We start from the raw sequence: 22,582 nt of genomic DNA on the forward strand, positions 1-22,582 counted from the left end.
AGCTGAAATGTAAAAATTAACTTAGGAGAATAGTGTGCAAGAGAGTTGTCCATACATTTATAAATATGTGAAACATACATACTCAAACAAATAATCAAGATCTTGAAACTGCATTCTTATAAGCACAAAACAGTTCAACAGTTGTTACCCTCTAATGCACAAGTCTGTCTGATTTTATATAGCTGTATATCAGCCAACTTGAACGTGACCAATATCACTCAGATTGAATTTTATGGTCCAACAAAGCCCCACTTTTAGCTTTACATGTTGCAGTGAAGATAATGCAGTAAATCCTCAACATGCACAAGAGATATGTTCCAGGACTTCTTATGTAAGTAGAGTTTTACGTAACTTGGGGATGACTAATAAAATACTGCTACTATAGTTCCCCTCATATGACAAAATTATAAACATCACATAATATCCTCAGAAGAATGAAGAAAAATAGTTATATATTTTTCAATTAATTAGTTATATATTTTTTATATATTGGTTATATACACAGAAAACTAGTTTTATATTTTTAATTAGTTCAATTAAAAACTTTATCTGGGGACAGCAGTGAAGTAGCTGGAGTGGCACATAAGAAAAGAAAACATAAGAGGAATTAAAACACATGTTATTGTAAGGTAAAAACTGATATGTATTTCATAGCCTTGGTTATTATAGTTGACTTCATTGGTGCCAATTCCTTCATCGCTTCTAGTATTCTGTCTCAGTCCTTTATTATTGTGTTCCCTGTTAACACTGACAAATGTAAATTCCACGCGATGCTTGTTAATGTTTGACCATTTTCATATATTATTTTAATTTTCTAATCCAAATTGACCACTTTCCTTTTCTTGGTAGATTTACTAGTACTGCTGTCACCTGTTACTAGAACTGCTGTCATCATTCGCTTAGTCAGCACAACGATAATGAAATTTTCTGTAAAGATCTTCACAGGATTAAGGCGAAAACACACTATTATCACCTCGTGCGAGCTCACATTTTACTAAAGCATATTTCTGGAGGTCACTACCATAAAACAATAAAAACAATTTGCGGTTTAGATGGCTTTTCTGCTAATGCAACCTATTATAAACGGGTAGGAAACTTGATCTTATTGCATTTATGATAATACCGATAGCTGGAATTCTATGGGGTTTATGTTATCATAGTTAGCACCATGATAATGGTGCCGAATAAGGGGACAACACACATTTCATCATAACGTAATCTTTAAATCTTCAGTCATATAAAAAAACAAAATTTCAGGATCTTCTCTTCACTCCTATTTTTTAAGCTTCGTAAACTTGTACTCCGTATCTCACTTGTACAATTTAAATGTGCCATGTTTGTTGTTATTGATTGTTTATTATTTTTTTTTACTCTTTTAAATTTTACAATGCTTAAAAAAAAAAAAAAAAAAAAAAAAAAAAAACAATTGAGTGAAAAAAAAAAAAAATTTATGTTAAGTCCGAAGTTACCTAACTTGGGCTTATGTAAGTCAGGGACTTACTGTAGATACAGCTATGTTTGTGAGAGCTGAACTCGCAAAAAATTTACAGACCATTATTTAATGAGGATAATACAGTTTCACATACACTTTCTTAATTGGTCTATTTCTTTTTTTGTTTTTTTTTAAATAAATTGTTAATGATTTTGTGAATGGACAAAGGTAGGCAAGACATTTTGTAAAATGTTGTCATTCCAGACTCAACCAAGTGTTCTTTCAACAGAATAGAGTGTGCCTCACATATTCACTTGAGAGTTATTACATTATTAAGAGAAATTTTGGTGGAAGAAAAGTCTTTTGAAATAAAATGGCTGCCTCAGTACAGATTTAAAGCTTTCTGTTTACTTGGTTGTGTGTTATCTATAAGATTATGTCTAAAAAATTGTCACGACTAAAGAGGGTGATCCAAATAGAGATAACAATGTGTTCCAAGGGCAGTGGTTCTCTGCTTTTCATAATTTCATCATGTGAATTGGAGCTATTATTGAGTTAAGAGGGAAAACATTTTTAGCTATTTTGTTGCCATATAAACTGATGCTCCACAATAAAATTTGGTTGTGTTTTCTTGTTTTTAGATTAAAAAATTTACATAATTTTATGTTACTTTATGAACAACTTGTATGTTGGTAAGATATTAAATGAAAAATTTATTTTATAAATGAAGACCTTTAATATCATACAAGTTAATTTTATCAATAAACCAGTCCAGTTTAAAAACAATCAATTAAATTTAACAGAAAGTGAAGGACTAAATTTCCCATAATTGATCCAAAAGACAAATAATTCTATAAATAAATATAGAATAAATTATAAGACATTAATTACTTTATTCTAAGTTCAAATCCATAATTTTTCTGGCTTGTAAATACAGGAAAATATGTCCATCATTAATTTTTTTTTTCCGCCATGTATCATTTTTTTATATTTGAAGTAATGATTAAAATGATTTCATTTCTGTCTCTTGTAAATGGGAAAGCAGTTTTGACATTAGTGCAACTTAATGTTCAGTATTAGACTACTTTAATTTTCTGTAAAATTCTCATTCTCCTGACCAAAGAGGTGCTGCATATATCGTTTTTATATCCCACTAGGAGGGAAGGGTGTGGAAGAGGAAAGTGAGGTAAATATTCACATTCATTGTTGCATTATAGCTTGAAATATGTGGCAAAAAAAAAAAAAAAAAAATGTTGCATGATTAACTTCCATTCCTAGTGTGAGTAATATCTTCCTTGAAGCACCATACAACTTTAATTTAGGTATCAAGCTCTTGATATATTTGCATTAGGAAAAAGATTCCTATAATTGTAGAAGAGATGTGCGGAAATTTGCCTTTATGTGATTGATTGCTGGAACAAGCTTCCATCTGTCATTGTAGAGGTTAACAGCTTAAATAAATTAAAGGCTAAAGTAGACAGACTTTTGGAGTGAATGGATGGGTGAAATGGGGAATTTTTTTTTTTTTTGGTTGATGCTATATAAGCTTGCTTTCTTGCATAATATGACTCTACTAAAGCTAATGCTGATAAATATATTATCTCAAAGGTCTTTACAAAATAAAACCCTTGGAATTTGTATGCAATTCAGAGCACGGAAAAAAAAAAAAAATTCTTATTCTTTTCTTCTATGATTTTGTGTTATTATACAGTGTTTGGATTAGTTTAAATTTATCTGGTTAACAGATAAATTTAATTTTATTTATCTGCAAGACTTTTTAAAATGATACTGATAATTTTTCGTTTAATAAGAGCCTGTTCCTGAGAATATCATAATATAGCGTTCCATTAATCCATACACATACTTAACATCACATTTTGAGTGAATTACAAAGGAAAAAGTTGAATAATTCATGCAAACAATGGACCGAAAATATTTCTCCTCATGCCAATTCAACATCAATTTTTTTCTATAATCCCAGCATATCAGTAAAATTAAAAATGTATCTTCCAAATTGACAACAATCCGAGTGTAGTCATGTGAACATATATCTGTCAAACTTCCAATGTTGCAGGTGTAATCATACAAAAATATATTTTGCAAACTGCTAATGTTCTTAGTGTAATCATACTCATACTGAATAAAAAGGATGCCTCTGGGTGGGAACACTCTGGACTCCCCCTTATCTAATATTGTTATGTTACCTGTAATGTTTATATCTGAATATCATAATTTGACAATTAGCTTGTTTTATGTTATCTGATTAATACTGCCACTAGGAGGGAAGGGTGTGGAAAGTGTAGAAAATATACACATTCATTGCTGTATTATAGCAACTTTTAGCCACAAAAAATTCATATTTATTTTCATTGAAGTCCATAATAATATTAACATTCATTGTTGCATTATAGCAACCTTTAGCCACTATAAATTCATATTTATTTTCATCCAAGTCCATAATACTTACCATTTATGTACATGCTAAAAGACAAGACTAATGAAGGATATAATTTGATGATACAAAAAACACACAACACTGAATTGCAAGATCATAATTTAGCTAACTTAATAGATTTAATGTGTGCAAGACTCGGGTTCCCAGGATCACATAAGCTGATCATAAGACAATCGGTGTATAACAATTCCAAGTATGCGAAAATTTGTGTGTAACAATTTGATGTATGCACAACAATTCAGTGCATCACAGAGACCTATTGTAACAACTTAACACTATGGACAGACAGTCATGCTGAAGATAGTCACCTGACTTCATTTGCTGCTCCTACCCTTAACCTATCTACAAAACTAGCCTATCATTAACTTTAACTGCTTTCAACTCAGTGTCCAAGTACAACTGAAAAACAAATAAAGCATGATAAAAAAAAAAAAAAAAAATCAGGATGTTATAACTATTTCAATTTGAATGTGATAAAATCTGAAATATGATGCTACTGAACACTATGGCAAGTTCAGTTCTCACTAAGTGCTCATGGTACGAGTGACTATTTCTGTGCTCTTTCTCATACTTTAACAAAGAAAGTTTCGATTTTAATGAATTGAGTGAGATGAGCAATTTTCAGTAAAAATGATAAAAAAAAAAATTGTAATTGTGTGATGAAAAATGAATTTATTTAAAATGCAATGAATGTGTTCAAAAGAAGCGGGAAACGTTGATTATACAAATTGTTATTTTTTGCTTGCTTACTTTTTTTCAAGTTTGCATGACTGCTAAATATGGTTAATGATTGTATTCAAGATTTATTGTAAACTCCGACCTAGTGGTCATGCCAGAGTAAAAAAAACATGACTGCCCACTAATTCTCTTATTTTTTCTTTGTTTGTTTGCTTTTTACTTTCCCTTTAATTTTGGTTATTTTATTTATTTATTATTTTTATTGCTCGGTTTTAAACTCTTGGTTAGTTGGTCAAATTTTATTATTATGACAACACAGTTATATCAGTCATGGGAGGGCACAACTGACTTTTTAGATTAAAATAATATAATAAGTAAAAAACATCTGTTTTTTTTTTTTAATTTATTAAAAAGGCTCATGTACCACAAACTTTTCACAAGAGAATAAAGGAACAAAAGTTACAAGCTAGGTTTCCTTTTTTATCATTGGTAAAATATTTGACTGTTAAATATAATCATATGTTAAATATCTTTTCCTTTAAACATTTAATTTACACATACAAAAAAACAGATTTAATTTCACAAACCAAGAGAAAATTTTACCTCACTCACTCATTTATTGCTTTGAAGTAAGAGAAGTATCATCCTTTTTTGAATGACTAATAATTATTAAGCAGCAATTATCTATCTATGTCTCTCTCTCTCGAGGAGGAGGTAAATAAAACTATACATAATAAAAAGACAGCACTTATTTTAATGTACAGCTTGTATATATCAAGCTGCACAACTATTATAGTGGCAAAAACAAAACAGTGATCTTTTTCATTACATAAAAAACATTTTAAATAATTTTATATTGCTCAATGTCAATTCCTTAAGAAAGGATTTCTTTTTTTAAATCCTTCAATACAAAAGAACTTTTTCCCTGAAGCACATTCATTGTCATCTCTCTCTCTCTCTCTCTCTCTCTCTCTCTCTCTCTCTCTCTCTCTCTTGCTTGCAGGCATGCGCACACACAAATTAAGTGAAGTACATGCTGTGATTTTTTTTTAACAATCTGTATATTTTTTTCACCCATAACATGAACTACAGTTAGGTGAATACTCTGTATGTGCTTCCACGTGATTCGTGACTCTTGGGGAAGGATAGAAATGTAAACTTGAGAGGTTCCATATACTGTATAATGATATTATATGTAGTAAATACAGTAAACCCCTGCTATTTGCGGGGGTTACGTTCCTGAGAAATGTCGCCAATACTGAGTTATGGCTCCCATAGTAATAAAGGGATTTCGTTCCAAAGTATGAAACAGATTTAAAGCCTTTTCCATTTTTTCTAATTTAACATCACGAGTTACAGAGCAAATTTTTGAAACAATTAGCGCGTTTTCACGGACACTACGGCAGATTTTTTCTTCCGATTTTTTGATTGATCGTACCGTTGACTCATTGATTTTGTAATGTTTTGCCACTGAAGAGACATTTTCACCATTAGAAATTTTGTCTAATAACTCAATTTTATTCGCTAATGTCATCACCTTCTTTGATATTTTCACATTTCCCTTGTTATTCGTAGCCCTATTTTTGTACGGGTAAAAAAGAACTTGTCCACAATAAAGGCACTTTCTTCTGTTAACACACTCGAAAAAGTCTGTTTTACACTGAAAAATGGTAGATTTATCACTTTTGTAAGCATATCAATTTATAAATTGATAAATTTATTCAATTTATAAGCATATAAATTAAAAGCAAACGATGAAACCTTCCATGACAAGCGCATAACACATACTGAACAAGGATTAGCGAGAAACATCCACGCTTGCGATTTTGTCACCCCCCTCCCCCAACCCACTGAACGCTATTTTGACCATGAAAGATAATTTTAGTCACGCCCATGTTTTTTTATGGCGGAAAATATTCACGGCGCTTTAAAATTCACATTTTTTTAGGTTTCGTTTTAAATTAAATCAGTGATCGCGAATACGCAAAACCGCGAATACAGATACCACGAATAGCGGGGGTTTACTGTACATTAACAAATTTTCATTATAGCTACATCCAATTCTGTTATAATGATGTTTACTGGTAGATGGTTTCAGGCAGTATTTTCAAATTAGATAAGCTATTCAGACTTTGAATTTCACTGTACACTAATTTTGAAAAATTCACTCTAAAATGTGTTTAAAGCCCTATATTGTTGATTGAGAAACAGTAAAGTGTAAAGTGTTTAGGGTCAAACGGCACGAGGGGTTCCCCCCCCATCTCCACGTGGTATACATTGTGGGTGTGAAAGAGAACACTGTCAATGCCAGAGATTTAAAAGTATATTGGTATTGTTTATGTGTAGTGTTGTGTATCGTTGTTCCTCTGGCCATTTAACTGCCAGATCCCTACTGAGGCCCGACGTTGCCCGCACTTCGCCCCGTGGAGACAGACCAGGTACACCAGTACTTTAAGATTACTCTGGCTGGTCGTGCCACTAATTTCCTGAAATTTCAGTGGCAAGAACCTAAAAAAAACAAAAAAAAAAAAAAACAGCTCACACATGTCGCAGCAGGGATAGCGCTAGAATTTGAAGGGCTGAAAGTTTTGTGGGCGAAGCAATTTGGGTGTTGTTAAATTTTGAAGTATAGGTTGTTCACTGGCACAGACAGAGTGGGTGGGGAGACTGAAGGCTGGGAGGAAAAGGTAGAAATATGGGGACGATAGGGAAGGTGATCCCAGAGAGTCAGTGAGACAGGCCCATGCCTCACCAGGTGAAAGGAGGGGTCAGCAGGGGGAGGTGAGACAGGGCCCGTCTTCTCTACCCCCTGCCAAGGGAAGGGAAGTTAAAAGGGGAACCAGGCAAGAGAGTCCGGTTCAGATCGCCAATATTGGCATTGGGCAGTGTAGCCGCATTGTCATTCATGGTTCAGTGCAGTATTTTTTTTTTATTTTTATCTTTGAGATGCAGGTCTGAGTTTTGGATGTTGTCTTCTAGTACAGTTCTTGTTCTTGATGTAGGTGTCTTCTTTTAGTCCTTTTATAATAATTAGTGAGTGTGGTTACATGCGGTATTTTCGGTCCTGCGAGTTGGTGGTGTTCGAAATTCACTAGTGGGTAACGAATGGTTTCTTGTGTCTGTTTGCTTTTTTCAGGGTTAAACAGTAGGCTCTAGGGTAGTCGTGGTAGGGTCCTTAGTCTGGTAAACATCTCTTGGGCAAATTGCGAGAGACCCCGGTAATGGTCCTCCTCCAGCAATATGAGGTGCTCCTGATCCTTTGGGTTGAAATGGATATTCATGGTGAGATGGCAACGGAGGTCTTCGTAGAGGGGGCAATCGTGCATTAAATGCTTCCAGGTTTGCTCCTCACAGCAGTGGCATAGTGGCGATTCGACAATACTGAAGGCAGCCAATTTTGCATTGAAGGATCCATGTGAGCAGAAAAGTGGTGTAGAGGCCAGGTGAGAATCAGGGTGGTTGACGTGGGTAGACTTGCAGAATGTCAGGGATAAATTTCCGGGGCACAGCGCCTTTGGTTGAATCCGTCCATCTGGATTGCCAGATTTGTCCAAGGTAGGTTGTAAGGCGTTTCTTCTCTGTTACAGTGTTATTGATTGGGTTGGTGGTGAAACCAATACAAGTTACTGTTCTTTCCTTTGAAGGGTGGTAGAGTAGGCTGCAACGGACGATTTCCAAGTCTAGGGGGAGACAGCCTACTAGGACCTGGAGTGCGTGCAAGCTCACAGTACAGCATGCCCTTGAGATGGTTAGTAGGATGGAGCGCTGTATAGTCTCTAATTTTCTCCTATTGACTGCCGTGGTAGCTTTTTTAAACCAGACACCCACAGCATATGAGAGGGCTGGGATAAATATGGCTTTATAAAAGAGGGAGAGTGTCCTCTTCTTTAGGGCCCAATTCTTCCAAGTACAAAGTAACTCTGGCAATAAATGCTGAGTACCTCTTAATTTTTTTCTGCAGATGTACAAGATGTGGGGTGAAAGATAAGTTCTTGTCAAGGGTAAGTCCGAGATGCTTCAGTTCTGTCATTAGTTTTATTGTGGTATCCTTTATCTTGATTTGTGGTGGCCTGTGTATGTCGAGAGAACCTTTCACGACTATCGAGGAAGTTTTGGTTGAGGAAATTCTCAGGTGATCGAGACTGACCCATTTCTGTAGTCTGTCAATGGCCTGGTTTGCAGTAGCTTCCATCTGGGCTCTGCTGTCTGCCTGTAGCATGAGGACAAGACCATCCATGTATGCTTGGGTATCTACTCCATCAAGATCCAGGCCCAGGAAACTGTCCAGGACAAGGTTCCAAAGTAATGGCCCCAGTACAGAGCCCTGTGGGCACCCCCAATGAACACATCAGGTGATTTGGCAGTATGGAGTAGTTACAGTGACCATTCTGTCAGAGATATAGGTTTGTATGCAGTCATATATATTGCCCGGGATATTTGCCTCCCCGAGTCTGCCGAGGACGTTTGGCCACCAAAGTGAGTCAAAAGCCCTGGCAAAGTCAATGGAAATGACCAGAAAGTATTTTTTGTTGCAATTTTGGGCTGCATCTGTTATGCGTTCAAGAGAGTCTTGCCGCAAAGCCCCCCCCCCACGGAAGCCAAACTGTTCGGGAAGGAAAGGAAAGGCCTGCGGCAAGGTAGTGACTAATCAATTTTATTATAGAGAAAGTTCTCAAAGAGCTTGCTGATTACTGAGAGTAGGGCAATCGGTCTATCTGACTCAGGGAGGCCTTGTGGCTTGGTTGGATTTTTCAGTACGAGTCTGACTTTTGCCAATCTCCAGTTATGAGGAAAGTGGCCTGTAGAGAGGCAGTGATTAAATAAATTTAAGATAAGGTCTGGGATATATTCTACTGCCTTTTTAAAAATCTCAGGTTCAAAGTAACCCACTCCTGGCATTTTTCTGTTTTGCAATTTGTTCACTGCTAGAAGGAGTTCTGTATGAGTGAAAGGGGGCTACAGGAGAACGGGTTTGTATTTGTTGTTCTCCTGGAACTGTTCTGCGGAGTTAGGAACCATTTGAGGAAGAAAGTTAACATCCAGAATTTCATTTACTGACTCATGCCATGTCTTGGTGTAGGTGTCCATGGGTGTTTTGATGGCTGGTATCACCTCCCCTCTGTGTAGTTTATTGGTTGTTATTTTGTATACAACTCCCCAAGGGTCAGTATTTCCAACAGTGGAGACTAGGTTCTCCCAAAACTGTTTCTTCTTTTTTCTTATTAGCGCAGTATATTCGTTCCTGACCTCATGATAACGCTGTTTTAGGGCTTCCACTTCAGCTGCTGGAAGTTCTTGCGGCATGCATTGACTTCACGACTGAGTCTTTTAAGTTCCGGGCACCACCACGGAATGGACCCGGGGGATGGTCTCTTTCATCTGATTGCAGCGGTTGCAGCTTCTGTAATAATTGTTGTTACGGCTCTTTAATGTTGGTCTGGTGTGAAACCTGCATGGTCAAAGGTCCGGGCAGCCTCAGTCAACTTCTCTCTGAAAAGGTCCCAGTTGGCTGTTTTCACTAAAATACGTACAGGGTGAGCCTAGGTATAGGTTGATGGGTGAGAGCACGATGTAACTGGAAGGTGATAACTCTGTGGTCTGAGGTGGTCCAATCTTCTCTGACCACCCAGGAGGATAGGTGGTTGGCGGTGGAGCGAGTGGCCAGACTGACATCGATGGTGGCTTCCCAAAGAGAGCTTGAGAAGGTGGGTGCATTGTTTGGTTGGTTAAGAACTGTGAGGCTGTTGTTGGTAAGGAATTCTTCAAGGCGTTGTCCATTTCTGGATCCATTTCTTTTGGGAGTTGTGCTGTGCCATGCCGGTGACCTACAACTGACATCAGCACAGATGATTTTAGCGTTAGGAATTTCATGTAGGACGTTCTGCAGGTAGTTTAGCGCCGGGAGGATGTCTTCACCTGGTCGACAGTCACATCTGGTGAGTATGGGCTTGGCAAACCCAGGGTCCTGAGCTGGATATCATCATTCTTCTCTTTCTTGGTGATGCCTTTCTACTTCTCTCTCTCTCTCTCTCTCACACACACACACACACACACACACACACACACACACACACACACACACACACACACACACACACACAGGGGGGTAACTCGGGAATTTTTTATTTTTTTATTTTTTTTTGGCTGGTGCAGCATAAGCCTCAGGCTTCCTTGTACCATATGGCTAATAATAATAATAATAATAATAATAATAATAATGATATTGCATAAAAGTCCCCCAGTGGGGAGGCAATATGGGCACAGGCAGCCCATTTGTTGCACAGATGTGAGATCTTAGTCACCGTGAGGTCAGGATTGCAGACGATCAGGGCTGCCTAAGGGGTGTCTCCATCGTGCTGTACCACTTTGTAGTTGAGTGGGTATCCTCTCACCACTCGACTATGGCTCTTGGAGGAAGAGAATGTCCAAGTTTTTCTCTTCTGCCTTTTTTCTCATCTGGGCTGCAACTGCGATGGCCCTTTGAGCGTTGTGTTGTGCAAATTTCACTATAGTTGAGTTACAGTTTTTAGGTAGAGTCTCCATAATTTATTCTTGTTTGTTGTGCATGCTTGGCTCTAACGTACACTGGGCATTTATTGTCTCTGACTGAATGATCAGCAGATTGGCACAGGTTGGAGCATCTGTCTTGTTGGGGAAGGAGTTGTAGTTGTGGCCCGTGCCTGCACAGTGGCCCCAGGTTGGCAAGGTCTGTGCACAGGTGTGAGTAGTATGGCCAAAGTGGCAGCATCTGAAACACTTGGGAACAGCCATGTGTTCTTTGTAGTGGTGGCTGCCCCAGTTTATAAAGACTCTATTTTGATGTATTGTTTGCCAGGCTTGGGGAGACAGTTCCACAACCCAGTTTGTTGAGCTTCCCATATGCGATTTTGTTTGGAATTTTGGAATGACACGGTTGGCAGGGTCTTCTTCTGGGAGTGCATGTTGGAGATTTCTCTGGTATAGCTCCTCCCATCGGTCAATATCTTTAGCAATGTTAAATATGGTTATTGATGGGCCTTTCCTCTTTGGGGGTTCAGCCAGAAGGCCTAGAGTTGGGATTGTGGTGTTTTTTAGGATCTTTGTTGCACTGCTTCGGTCTCAATAATTACGCCAGTGTTCCTGATCTTTCTGATAGATTTTATTTTTGTCGTCCTAAATTCGCTGGTTAGTTTGGCAATCACAGTCTCCTTAATTTGCTCGCTGGTCTGAGGGGCATCAGGGGCTTGCAGGTTTCAGGAGTACCAGATGTGGTGTAGGAAGGAGTGTTTTCCTTTTGGCTACGGTTGTGGTTGTTGACACTGGTTGGTTTTGTTTGCTTGTGTTCCTCAGCACCTCTGCAAAAGTGGGAGCACGCCGTAGCATTTGATTTGTTCCACAGTCAGTTTGGGGTCTTGCTCCTCCGTCAAAGGTAGGCTTTTTTTTTTTTTTTTTTTTTTTTTTGTTATTTGGTTTTTAGGAGCATTAGCAACTAAGGCCATATTGCTCCGGGGATATGCAGTGGTCATTCCCTGACCTTTCCGCATCCTCCGTATTTGGTGGTCACGGGCTCGAACCCCAGTCTAATCAAGAAGCATGTGCTACGCACTGCTGCTTTTGCCCACCTGGCTTTGGAGGCGCCTGTCAAGGTAGGCATCAAGCTTCGAAATTGCTTTCTCGTATTTAAGATTGGTTTCGTATGGCACTGTTTCAAGTTTGTTCCATAGTGTAACAATCTGTGCCCATAGGTTTGTGGTTACCCGGTTAGACTGGTTTTTGAACAGGTCTTCCAGCTCGGTTTATTTGTTGTTTGGTTTTTAGGAGCATTAGCAACTAAAGCCGTATTGCTCCGGGAATATGTGGTGGTCATTCCCTGACCTTTCCGCATCCTCCGTATCTGGTGGTGACGGGTTTGAACCCGGGTCTAATCAAGAAGCGTGTGCTACGCACTGCTGCTCCTTCCCACCTGGCTACGGAGGCGCCCTCCAGCTCGGTCTTGAGTTTTATTGCTTTCTTGAGGACAGTGCCCTCTGGTATGCTCGGATCCAGTGGGAGGTCCTGTTGTCTGGTCTCATCCAGGTCCTTTTGTACGATGGTTGCGTCCTGTGGGTCTTGCAGGTCAACCTGGCTGCAGGTCTCTATTTGACTTTGGTACTGTAAATTTTGTGTACTTTCTTTTGGTGGTTGACACTAATTTCACACCATCTGGACCTTCCTGTGTATCCAGCATAGTGAGGTAGTCATTCATCATTGTGGTTGCCTTGGCAGGCGTGGTTTCCTTCTGTCCACGTGCCGGTTTTGGCATTTTATGGTTTTGTTTCGATGAACGAGAACGGTCCGGATAATCGGGATATCTCTTGCAGATCTGCACAGAGGCTTGAAAACGTTCTTGATTGATGGGTCACACAGGATCGCGTGGTAATTAGGGGCAGAGCAGTCTATCTGCATTAATTTGGGCTGACCCCACAGGTCACGTGGGGAGGGGAAGCGCCCAAAGATTAACGTGGCCTTAGAGAGACCGGGCTACTGTCTTCTGGGGTTTTTGCAGTCGCTGAAGACGATGGTGGAAGCAGTTTGTGAGTAAGGTAAGCAGGAGAGAAGGTACTGTCTGTCCATGGTAAGTCTATGGCAGAAGAGGGGGGGGGGAAATTGCAAAAATCATGACTGCACCGAAATTGTTCACTACAAACCATCCAAAGATATTGCGACGCTGTCGCAGTCCGAAGTTATACGGGTGGGAGCATCGAACCACGTGGCCGGAAATAACCCATGTTGCGGCTCATAAACTTGGTCTTTTAATTTATGTTTGATAATATTTCCAATAGTGCCTTCAGATGAACATTCACAATTAGTGAAAGTGTTGGCACAATTCTAATTTCTGCCGAGACCGTGGGGACAAAATCAGCCGTTCACATCCAATATTCCGGCACACTGCGAATGTGTCGCCGACTACTTCCTTGTCACTATCGTTGTAACGCAGAGGCACACGACATTCAGTTACGTCTCTTAAGTTTTTGTTTTCTCATTTGAGTGTAGTAGGGAGATGAGTGCTGTGAGAAGCAGGTGATCGCGGGAGGGCAATTACTGCCAGAGGCGTAGAGTGTGACTAAGTAGTGCTCGCTAAAGGGAAGCTTATGCAACAAGTGACCTTCAGCTATGATTGTACTCACACAGGGGGGGGGGGGTCAACCTCCCCAGTCAATAGTGCAGTTCAACCATGGTAGCAACAGAAATATGTGTTTGCCACTCTCCAATTCTAGAACAAATTGAGAAACAGTAGTGAATTTCACATACATCACATTTTGAAGAATGTGTTATCAAATCAAATAGGACGTACTGTAATAATAATAATAATAGTATGTCCATAGATGCCAACTTTTGGCTTTTAAAAAGCTGAAGATCGAATAACTGTAAACAGGAGGAAAATTTGAGATTTTTTGACCCAATGAGAGAAAAAAAAAAAAAAAAAAAGGACTCTTCACAAAAAGCAGGAGCATTTCACACAAAACAGGAGAAAAGGAGGAGGTTTTTTTAATGTCCATAATGCACTATGCATTTCAATTTCACTTGACAACATACATGTCTTATATTAAAATTCAGCTGTAGGACTGTTTACTAGTACAGTATGCTTTCAAATATTTTAAAGCATACTGTACCGTGGATTTCTGTTAGACATCAAATGATTTTGATTGCTTAAAAAAAACAAACAAAAAAAAAAAAAAAAATGACTGTTGCACACTCTGCTTCTTCAGAAATGTCGAGTCAAAGTTTTGTTTATAATAATGGCCCTGCTGTCCAAACTTGGCTGTCAATTTCCAAAGCTTTACCACAAAGAAATTTGAACTAAGTTTTTGTTTTTCTCACCTGGCTAAATATCCCTTTACACTCAGCGCTAAGAGGAACTGTTAAAATGTCAAGAATGACTTGGGATAATTTGTTCTATTTCAAGCTTCCTTGGGCACCTGTTAATTCTTCAGTTTAGGACCTGCATACATTAATTCCTTCAACCAAAAGCTTATAGCTTTTGGTTGGGTATCATATTGAAAGTGATAGAACTGAATACCTGAAAAAAGTACTGGAAATTTTTATTTGCAAAAAAAAAAAAAAAAAAGTACTGGAAACTTTTGCAAACAAAAGGTACTGGAAACTTCTGCAAACAAAAGGTACTGGAAACTTGTTCTGCAAAAAAATACTAGAAAACAATATTAGTGCTAACTTGGAATTTTAATGACATTTTTCAATGGGAACTTGTAAACCATGTGCAGCAATAAGGTGACATGCAGTAATAAAGTACCTCTTCAATGAATAAAAGAACAGACTATTCTCCTCTTGTTTTAGCCTTATTGTGTTTATGGCAGTAGAAATGTCTTGTAGAGTCATCTTTCTAGTTTAGTCAGCTATGATAATCAACTTCCAAAATGGAAGGTGGAAGATTTAAAAACTGTTGGTAATAACAAATTTGCATATAATATTCTTCACCATTATCTAGGAATGCCCTCAGTACATAAATGTGAAGTATACTAGAATGAAGACTGCTTGGATTTTCCAACACTGGCAATGTTATTTTAAAAGAATCAAGAAAATTGCTTCATTCATCGAGCTACGAGATGAAATCAACAAACGTTCTGCACAAGTGAGAATAACACGTCTTGAGTTATCAGCTTGCTTGTCTTGTTCAGGACTGATCAGAAGTTTGCAATTAAGAAGTGCTTTTTTCTTGGGTAGGTCATTATCTTCTTTTATATCAAAACTTGATTTCGACAAGTCAAGCGGGCCTTTAGTGATCACTTGTACTTTCCAATACCATAAATCTAAAAAAAAAAGTGCTGATATGGCTTTTCTAAACACTTTTAACAATAGCCTTGTCAGAGAGTGCCACTGTTCTCTCATTCTAGTTAAATATGTAACCATATGCTTCAAAATCTGTTTTATTTGAGTAGTATGCATTAATTGAAATCTATCTTTTCTTTCAGCAGTTTTTTGTAGACAGCAGTAAAAGATGGTAGGTAAGGACACGAACTTTTTGATACCTCCCTCATATAAGTACAATGAAATACATTACACTATGGTCATGTGTTGCATAGAACAATGGGGTTATCCCATGTCCTTATTTTGCAACATTGACTAGCATGCCCTGACTACAAATTTGTTAAAAAAATAACACTAGTCAGCAAAAAAAAAAAAAAAAAAAACATTTCTTTTTGTGTCCTGTTATAATTCAGGGTGATTCTTGTAGACTTGACATTATTGACATTGCTGAATTCAAATATGGCAACAATATTGCTGTAACACCCACCAATTTTAAGAGAGAAGGGATTAAAGTCAAAAACTAAGTTTCTATTAAAAAACGATTTATATATTTTAAGAAAATATTACATACAGTACTAAATATTGAACGATGGGTCTATTAACCTTAATTTATTTACAGACATGTTTATCTGATAATATAACTGTTTTTATAAGATGGGAATGTAGAAAATAAAGCTTTAACTACGTGTTACATCCAAACTCTCTGTATGTTAAAATTAGCTCATCCACAATTTCACTGTCTAAAAAGTCTCCGCAGATGTTTTCGAATGCCTTATTTCTGCAGCATTTAATTTTTTTAGTGAATTCCTCATCTTGGAATAGCAGTTTGATTTGAGGACCCACAAAAATCCCCCTTTTTATCTTGGCCTCATTGATTCAATGAAATGTTTGCCCCAAACAAGAAAATCCTTCTCCTTTTATTTCCATCGCTTTCAAAAACATTTTTTTTTTTTTTTTTTTTTTAAATCAAACTTAGCTTGATGTGCAATGGAGGTAAACAGATTTTAACTTATTCACCAAAAGAGGATTTGCTACATTTTTATGGCCTGGTGTAGTTTCTGAACAGTCTAGCCATTTTTTTTTATCCTGTAGTGGCAATCCTTTGCTCGGCTGTCCCACTTGCCTAAAAAGCATCAGTATTTAGTGTATCCACCTTGGATAAACTAAATAGTGATGTATTTAGGCAAGTGGGACACAACCCATTCAGTAAAGATACCGCTTTTAGGCTGGCACAGATATTCTTGTATATTTGTATCCCTGATAGCATATTTTTTCAAAAGAACCTGTATGTTCTTGTACATTTCCTTCATGTGAACTGCATGGGACAATAGCGTTGATGGATACTTATTTCCATTATGGAGTAAAACCGCTTTCAAACTGACCTTCAATGAATCAATAAAAGCCTCCAGTGCTCGAGGACGTGCTCCAGACGTAACTCTCATCATTGTGAAAAACCGGCCTTAGAGCAGAAGGTACGTTGGGATGCTCTACTTTATGCTTGGATTTCCCAGAAAAACAGAAATATTGGACATGCAAAAGCAACAATCATTAATGTGGTATCGAGATTCCTGTCATATCACCGGAAGAGCAAAAGGCATCAATTTATGACTACCTCTAAGCCAGCCTGTTAATGCCCTTGAACATGAGCTACAGGAATTCTTTGGAGCCCGTACTTTATCTTGATCTCCGACCTTACATCTAAAATAGATGTTCACAGGCCTTTCTCTGAAGTTGCAATGGTGGCTTCTGCTGTGATATAATACCACTTCTCTGCAAATGTAGCAAAAGCTATGAGGCTTATTTCGGCAAGAACGTGGCATATTTCATTTACGGTTGGGGTATGCGCACATAAGAACACAATTAAGAAATTGTAGATTTTTATTTCTAATTTAAACACAGTCTGTGATTTAGACTAATACACACACAACACTTGTTTATAAACACTAATTCACTAAAACACTTGTTCACCACACATTCCCTAAAAATACATACACTTTTTGAAATATGAAAATGCTTGCCTGCTTGCAAAATATTGCAAGAATGCAGAACCCAGTCATATATATTGGTAGAGAAGTTTCTAGAAGGCTCACAATGTGTCTAGAGAACTCCAGTGAATGTTCTACAGCCTTCCAGAAACATCCCAGCCTTTCTTTCACACATAACAATATTCTAGAATGTCCCAAATGTTCTTGAATGTTCTAGGAAAAAAAAAAAAAAAAAAAGAGATAAAATGGACAGAAAAGATGATTAAACCAATTACAGGGCTTGGTTTAACTTAAGATATTTGAAAACTGAGGGTGTACATATCTGAGGTAAGCACATAACCGAGTTTTTAAACATATTTCCAACAAGAATCTGTCAAAATTATTTCAGGTCAGAAATTTATCCCTAACAGTGTAATCAAAAATTTTCAGAATTTTTTAAAAATACCAATTTTAATGTTTTACTGTGTTTTTGTAAACAGAAAAAGATTTCTTTTTGCAAAAAGAGGAAGAAAAACTATGTTATGATGGTGAGATATAGAGAAGTTGATCAAGTCAGAAGTATGGATTCTTTGTCTGGAGAGGACATCCTTTTGCCTTAGTAGCTCTGCATATCCATAACATTAATAAGTATTTATTGGTTACCAAGCCCAGTGAAAGTAAAAATCTGTTACTGAGATCAGTCCTACATCCCAAAATTACTGCCTCTTCTGGAAAAGTAAATCTTATATATTCACAACATAATATAAATAAAAATGTTTAACATTCACTCTTTTTTCCTTAGATTTATCAAGTGGGACATCTCTGCCTATGCTTCAAAATTTCTGCCTAAGCTAGTAGAAAAGTAAATCTTATATACAGTAGACTGTCGAAATAACAGAACATTGAGATAAGATGTTTACATACGGTGCAGATGTCTTGCAGTGCCGATAAAAGAAAATGGCAAGTCACGTGATTACTGGATATGTTTATGTGCGCCATTTTGAAATTGAATTCTGTACTGATATCACAGATTATACTACTGTTTTACATTTATTTTAAATTACAAACCCCTCATTATGGCTGCTAATAAACCTTATTTAGAGAAGAAAAGAAGAACATTAAAGCTCAGTGACAAACTTGATATAATCCAAACTATTACATTAGGGTCACCCAGTAAGTTAATTCATATACCCACATTATTGTGTCTGTAAATTGTGTGTTCTCTGGTCGCTTTGCCTGTTTTGCTGGACAAAACCCCCCAAGTTTCTGGGGGGTGGGGGAACCTTGATATCTATGCCTGAGACCAACTAACTTAGCCACAGAGGGAAAAAAGCCCATAAAATTCCTCATGTCACTGACGGGATTTGAACCCAGACCTTTTCCACCCAGAGTGGGGAGGACAGTTATGATACCACTGTGCTACCCGAGAAGACTAAACTTTATATAATAAAGAAAATAGAATGGGGCATAAGCAGAATATAACATCGGATCATCAACATGTTTGTTTTATATGTGCAGCTAATAAAATTTCATTCTTAATCTCTGTATTTCTTATTTAGTCTCATTATTTCTGCATTAAGTATATTAAAATTAAAACTTTCTAGACAACGAAAAATTGAAAAAAACAGCACCTCGAATCCCCTGTTATTCTGAAAGTCTACTGTTTTCACAAAATAATAATAATAATAAATATGTTTAACATTCACCCTTTTTCCCTTAGATTTATCAAGTGGGACATCTCCAATGTTCTCTTTAACATCTACTATATCTGCTTCATTATTTTCAGGTAGATTTGGTGGAAAGCCAAATTCTTCCATTTCCCATTTCAGTTTGTCTGCACATGCCTGTAAATTACAATGTTAATATGAAGATCACCTAATAATAATTATAAGAGCATTTGACTGACATATCACATTAATATTATGTATTGAGCCAAATCACAGGTAAAGGTTTTAGTTGCATAAAATAAAACTTTTATGATTCAGAACTTCCAACATTTTATTAAGGGGGTAGTATCATAGAAGTTTATATTTTTAGGTAGAATTAAAGCTTAAATTTTAATGCTTTTGTATATAAATGATTTATAGCACTTATTGCTATTGAAAGAATGACCTCTGGCAGATATTGCAAAAATGTTATAAGTTGAGAAAGATGGGCAAAATAAACATAATCAGATAAATTTTTTAACATGTATTTGTGGCTGGGAGATATGTCTCTTAATAAAACTTCCTGATATATTTGTTGGGTTAATTTGTATTAAAGAACCTTAATTATGCATATTATTTCACTGCCTGTTAATGCCATGCATCACTTAAAAGAAAAATAAAATGGCTACCTGTAAGTGAGGAAGCACTAGTTGCATGACACACATAAGTAACAAGTCAGTTAATGTAGGCATTACATTACATTTCAGGTACAATAGCACATAATAATTCATGACTGTGGATTACTTTTACCAGACGCAGAATCTCAAAATTTAGCAGTATTAATTGCCATTATTTAACCATCATTCAGAAACTACTGCTATACCTTAAACTAATAAGGACAAAGTTAAATAATATAAAATTAAAAGTAAGTTAAGAGAAGAGAAGGATATTTCAGAAGTAAAGAACAGAGTAAAAACATATGTGCAAGTACACATCTAGAAATATGCTCTTTCAAATTTTAGAAAATATAAACTTTACACATTTATTTTTAGAGAAGTGCTGCTTATTAGTAGTGCAGCATGGGACAACTCACTGCCTTATAATTTGAGGGATCAGTGGCCTGTTAAACCACTTACTGCTAATTCCTTTCATAATTTTTAGTGGCCATTTATTAAAAGAATGTTAGTTACTAACAAAGTTTAGCATAAGATTATGTAAAAATTGGATCATTATTATATATGGGCCATAATGTGCTGTTAAATGGTAGCTTTAAAGATCTTCAAGACTCTCCGAATGAAATAAAGGTTGCAGAGAATTGCCATGAAAATTAGATACACAAGAAAAGAAGTTATAAAAGTTGGGAGAGACAGAAAATTTACAGTGTAGACAAAGAAAAAAACTGGAATGAATTAGTAATTTGAATGTTTAGAAACAAGCTTTAATGAAGATAGAAGATTACATGTGGAAATAAGCAAAGCAGGAAGGTTAGAAAGCTAGCTGAACAAATTTGTTAACAAAATGCAATTAGCTGTTTCAACCCTATTTTAACCTATGCTAGGTATGAAAAATATAAAGTAGATGAGATAAAGGCATGAAATATGCATGAAACAAAGGAACAGATCAAAAATTAGATTCTCCAGAAATGAGCTGTAATAAAAGCAAATGGAACTACCAAATAGAAGCAATAGTAAAACAATGACAAATGAGGAAATAAAAATCTTGGGGGAATAGATATATATAATAATGGTAAATAAAGAAAACTAAAGTTTACAGGTATGTAGAAAGGACTGTATATGGGAGATTAGCTAATGAATAGTAACAGGCCTGGAGGAACATCATTAAGGTGCTAACAAGAAAGCATTAGGACTTGTAAAGATCTAACAGAAAATAAGACATGAAGGAAAATAGCAAATGGTAACTCATACAGTATATGAACCCACCATTTAATATATTCTGAACAAATTTTATTGCTCTACTGTTTTTTAATGCCAATTCTTAAACATCTAAAACATTCCATGTAACTACTCCATTTCTTATCTATAGATGAGTACATATCTTTTGGAAAAGATATGCCCTTTCAAATTAATTAATATATTTTTTTTCATTAAAAAAAACATTAATTAAGTTCATTATTCTCACATTCGCAGCTGGCAAGTGCAAAGAGGACGATATTTTGCAAATGCAGCGCACCTGTATCCTTTTCAAAATATTCCTAAAGAGCAATGAATAAATTACTCTTCACTGAAGAAAACAAAATGGAACATTCATTTCACTCCCGAAAATAAATTTATTTGTTAATTTAGATAGAATAGTATGAACAGCCCTTTTAATTACTTCTCTAATTCTTAATTTTAATTGAAAATAAAGATAAAACACTAAGATTAAAACTACAGAAATATTTTTGTTTGCAAGAAATTACTGTTACCTGTAAGCAAGAAAAAACTAAAAATAAGTAAAAAAAAAAACCAAACTAATTAACATCTATAAAATTAAAAAGATTAAAAGAACAGTGTCTATATTCACTATAGGAAGAGTGACACAGAAATCCACCAAAATGGCACCCTAACGCAGCCTTTAATTAAGCAAGAAAACTATGTGTAAGTTCATCCTACAGGTGAAAGGAGACACTTGAAACAAGAAACAAATTATATAAAAGGAGCCACAGGCATGACTTAATAGTAATACACTGGTGTGCAAAACTTAAGGACCAGTCAGATTTTCACCTGTACCTTTTCATAGGAGTGGCCTGGATATGGGAAAAGCATACCAAAGGAACCACGTGAGGTACAGAAATGAAGGAAACAACACTGATACAACAATGAAAATAAAAGTAGAGGGACTTTATTCAAAAGTGGCAACATAGCACTGGCTGCCATGATACAGATGCATCACTGCCAAAGGTGGAACAAACCCCAGGGGCTCACATCTGGTGAGTATGAATGATAGAGAAGAATGATATCATCATTCTTCTCTTTCTTGGTGATTTCCTTCTACTTCTCTCTCTCTCTCTCTCTCTCTCTCTCTCTCTCTCTCTCTCTCTCTCTCTCTCTCTCTCTCTCTCTCTCTCTCTCTCTCTCACACACACACACAACAGTAACTCAAATTTTTTTTGGCTGGTGCAGCGTAAGCCTCAGGCTTCCTTGCACCATATGGCTAATAATAATAAAAAGGGAAGAGGTGGTCCTCAGTAGGAGATATGGCCACCCATAATGTCGATGCAGGCTTTGCACCACCTGTCCATACTCAGGACAATGTTGTTGATAAGTTCTTGCGGTAACATTGTCCATTCCTCTGTCAGCGCCATCTTCAGCTGGTGAACATTTTCTGGTGGGTGTGGATGTGCCACTAGGCATCTCCCCAGAGCATCCCATATGTGTTCGATGGGATTTAGATCGGAGAAAACGGGCAGGCCAATCCATATCAACAATGTCCTTACTTTCCAAAAGCATATCAATAGCTGCAGTGCGATGGGGTGTGGCATTATCATCCATAAACACGAACTCGGGGGCCAATGGCACCTCGGAACAGATGCACATGGGGAAGGATTACCTCAGTACAGTAGCGTGCACCGGTTACAGTACCGCCTTCCAGTGTCTGGAATTGTGTACGTCCATCCAAGATA

General features: G+C 36.8%; 1 protein-coding gene across 1 annotated transcript in view; it reads right to left on the bottom strand.

Annotated features, from left to right (window-relative positions):
* Positions 1 to 22,582, bottom strand: part of LeuRS (Leucyl-tRNA synthetase) — a 248,471-nt gene that overhangs the window by 206,240 nt on the left and 19,649 nt on the right. The window contains exon 4 of the mRNA XM_090379080.1: positions 19,021 to 19,158. Coding sequence (XP_090235206.1) covers positions 19,021 to 19,158 — 138 coding nt within the window. The remainder of the gene's footprint in view (positions 1 to 19,020; positions 19,159 to 22,582) is intronic.

Source organism: Mastigoproctus giganteus, chromosome 8 (genome assembly GCF_048544385.1).
Source record: "Mastigoproctus giganteus isolate SK-2022 chromosome 8, ASM4854438v1, whole genome shotgun sequence".
In the NCBI taxonomy this organism is placed as follows: domain Eukaryota; kingdom Metazoa; phylum Arthropoda; class Arachnida; order Uropygi; family Thelyphonidae; genus Mastigoproctus; species Mastigoproctus giganteus.